The sequence below is a fragment of the Bactrocera neohumeralis genome, unplaced genomic scaffold (genome assembly GCF_024586455.1).
Source record: "Bactrocera neohumeralis isolate Rockhampton unplaced genomic scaffold, APGP_CSIRO_Bneo_wtdbg2-racon-allhic-juicebox.fasta_v2 cluster10, whole genome shotgun sequence".
Lineage (NCBI taxonomy): Eukaryota > Metazoa > Arthropoda > Insecta > Diptera > Tephritidae > Bactrocera > Bactrocera neohumeralis.
This window is the reverse complement of record NW_026089623.1, coordinates 27,796,647-27,799,866: the sequence shown is the minus strand read 5'-3', so window position 1 is coordinate 27,799,866 and position 3,220 is coordinate 27,796,647. Positions and strand designations below refer to the sequence as shown.

The 3,220-nt window shown below is 29.2% G+C and overlaps 1 protein-coding gene across 1 annotated transcript; it reads right to left on the bottom strand.

Annotated features, from left to right (window-relative positions):
• Positions 1–246: 246 nt before the first annotated feature.
• LOC126765598 (uncharacterized) lies at positions 247–2,903 on the bottom strand (the record flags this gene model as incomplete). Its single annotated transcript, XM_050483207.1, has 8 exons — positions 247–871; positions 929–1,082; positions 1,148–1,360; positions 1,427–1,494; positions 1,560–1,610; positions 1,673–1,697; positions 2,757–2,806; positions 2,861–2,903. Coding segments are annotated over 8 exons (720 nt in total), but the record flags the coding sequence as incomplete, so codon positions are not given.
• Between the last annotated feature and the right edge of the window lie 317 nt (positions 2,904–3,220).

The following is a 3,220-nucleotide window of genomic DNA, read 5'->3' as shown; positions in this document are numbered from 1 at the left end:
GTTATTGTTCACTTTTGCATTCGTTAAAATATTTGTTACTTTTGTTCAGAGAGTGGGAAAAAAGTAACACATAGCTATTTAATGTTCAATGGTTATCTCGCTCTAACCAATGGCAAATATCGCATGCTGCCTTGTTCTAACAGAATACATCCATTTGTTAGCAAATCTCTTCACAGTATGTTACGGGTAACAAATTCTTTCGTTAGCGCAAAGCTTACCTATGTGTTATGGATAACAAAAAGTATTTGTTACCCGAATATCTGTTAGTGTTATTATTTTGGTTATCAGTTTGTTACCTTTAACATGTAATCATGTTAGCAGGAACAAGCATTTCTGTTACCCATTTGTTACTTCTAGCAAATTCAATTATTTTAAATAAAAGTCATTTTTTTAAATTATTTTGCTTTATTTAATAATAAAATCAAAATCAGATATTAATTAAATTAATAATATGCCTATTATTATTGCATTCGGCAGAAAAATTATATACAAGTTATTTGAGTACAAAAATTATAATTGTAAAAATTCATATTTTTAAAAGTAAAATTAGACACTTCAACTTAGAACTAATATATACAACTTAAAACTAATATGTACAACTTAAAACTAATATTTACAACTTAAAACTAATATTTACAACTTAAAACTAATATGTACAACTTAAAACTAATATTTACAACTTAAAACTAATGTGTACAACTTAAAACTAATATTTACAATTTAAAACTAATATATATAAGTAATAATAATAAAACTTATATTAGTTTAGCCCTTAGTTTATGTTTCTTCTGTTTAAAACGATGGTGGCGTAAGGCCACAAATCTCCGGAGCTCCCCACATATACTGCTTTTATCCTTGTCAGGAAATATATCTAAAATTAAACGTTATAAGTTAAGGCATTCAAATATATACCAGTAAAAAAACTTACCAAAAACTAACCCTACGCACTTTAGTTTTAGTAGGGGTTTCTTCTCCTTGCGCCCCTCTAAATTGTAATGGTACATTACATCGTCTGAAAACAAACCACGAAGTACGCCGTCCACACTGCCTTTTGCGCCCTTTGATTTCAATATTAGCCGCATCTGTAAAAAAAAAATTACAGTAAATTATATTACAATCGCATAATATTTAAAAACGAAGTATTTACCATAGCATCCGTGCTTTCCTTTTGGGAAAGTATGTCTTCCACGAAGCGCACGTGCTCTTCCGACGACATGGGCAGTTTCGAAGCGAGCTCCACGTAATGCTCGTCCTCCAAATCACCGGTGATGCGGCTAATTGAATGGTGCGTCTTTGCCGCTATGACGCGGCATTCGCGCAATAATTTACTTTGCGCCTGCACCTCGGCCTTCTCTGGCATCTAGAAAATTAAAATATAAAAATTAGCTTCTGTTTTAATTTGGTACTGTAATACTGCGTTACTTACTTTGTCTGTTAGGGACTTCTCAATGGCAGTGAGACGGGTCTCAATAGCATTCAGCTTCTGGATTATATCTGAAAAACATAAATGTATTTTTATAAAACAAATACTAATATATTTATATATTAATACATTATACCTGCATGGCCGCCAGACGATGGTGACGGTACCACAATTTCTGATGGTTCTTCTGGAGGAGCGCAAAAAGGTTTGAAAAGGTTTTCTTATTCATTATTTAAAATTAAACTTAACTGATTGATAGGATCCACGTCGAAAACTAAAAAAAAAAATATTATATAATTATTATATAAAATTAAAAATATTAAGTGGTCGTTTAATTAAAAAATATACTATAGCAACAAATATTACTTTGATAAAGATTTTTGATTTGTAAATACTTACAAATAGTATATTACAGGAGGAAAATATAGTTGAGAAGTGTCTTTTTTAAAAGAGAATATCTATTTCTTAATTAATTTTTGTAAAATGAGAAAACATTATAAGGGAAATATTTACTGATTTACCGAAAAATAGTATTTCTGTTTAGGACACATAATTTAACCCTTTTTTACTTGCGACATATCTTTTTGAGATCAACATCCAAGTAAAGAAGTTGTGTATTTCAGCACTAAAGAAAAGACTATATAAATAGTTTAAAAAAATTAAAATGTAAATATCCTTTTTTGAAAAGACACTCCTCATTTGCTTGAAGCTTGAAATGTTTAATTTTAATTTAATTTTTAAAATCCTGCTTAGGAGCAGAAATGCGTATATGTATGTTTATGATGAAACACTAATCTTGTTTTTATTTTAAACAATTTTAGATATTCCGCATGCGAACAGATATCTTGGACGAACAAATGAAAATTTTTAATTATGGAGGAGGTTATCCAGTTCAAGAATTTAAATATTCGAGATATTTGCGTTTAAAGGTGGGTTTCCAGCTCTCAAAAAAAGCAAAAACTTCAAATAAAAAAACGCTTATGAAATGATCAAGAAGTTTTCTGGTTTAAATTAATTTTACACTTACATATATTTCGCTTTTTATGTTCACTAGAACTTCACTAATTCTGAAAAACCTCCTCAATCCGACAATACCCATTTTATTCCCGAAATCCTGGGACGGTATTCTAAAGTCGGCACAATTATAATTGTAACCGCACAACTCGTTTCAATTTAGATTTTAAATTTTTTACATTTACACATGTATGTATGTATATACATACATATATATGTAGATATAAAGTACAAATTACATATTTCACAAAAATGCATAATCTATAGCAACTATTTGAAATAAATATGCGCTATTTAGCTTTACTAATTTAAAACTTACTCTCTTATTTGTTTGTTGTACCCAATATACTTGAATCCTCCAAATGTTTTCTGTAATATTAAAATTTTTAATTGTACACACAACATTCAATTCACAATGCTTACCTTTTTCTCCCTTAAGCCTTTTAGTTTCTCTATACAAAAGAAATTAATAATATACAGATGTATATATAAATAATAGAAATTAATTATAAAGTATCAAATTATCAAGTAACGAACTTACCTCTTTAAAATCCAAAATAAACTGCGCTTTTCGTTTTCTTCTTCTTGAAAAATTGGGCATTCGTCTCTCCTATTCTAGCAAGTTAATATTACAATATGTTTAGAATGTCGATAGTTTTTCTCTATCTTACTTACGTATTCTCCCATTCAATTGAAAATTCCAGAAAATGTAACAGTGTTAGTGAACAGCTGAAAATGTTTCAATGTGTTTGTGCAATCTGTTACCTCCGTCTTGCAGGGATC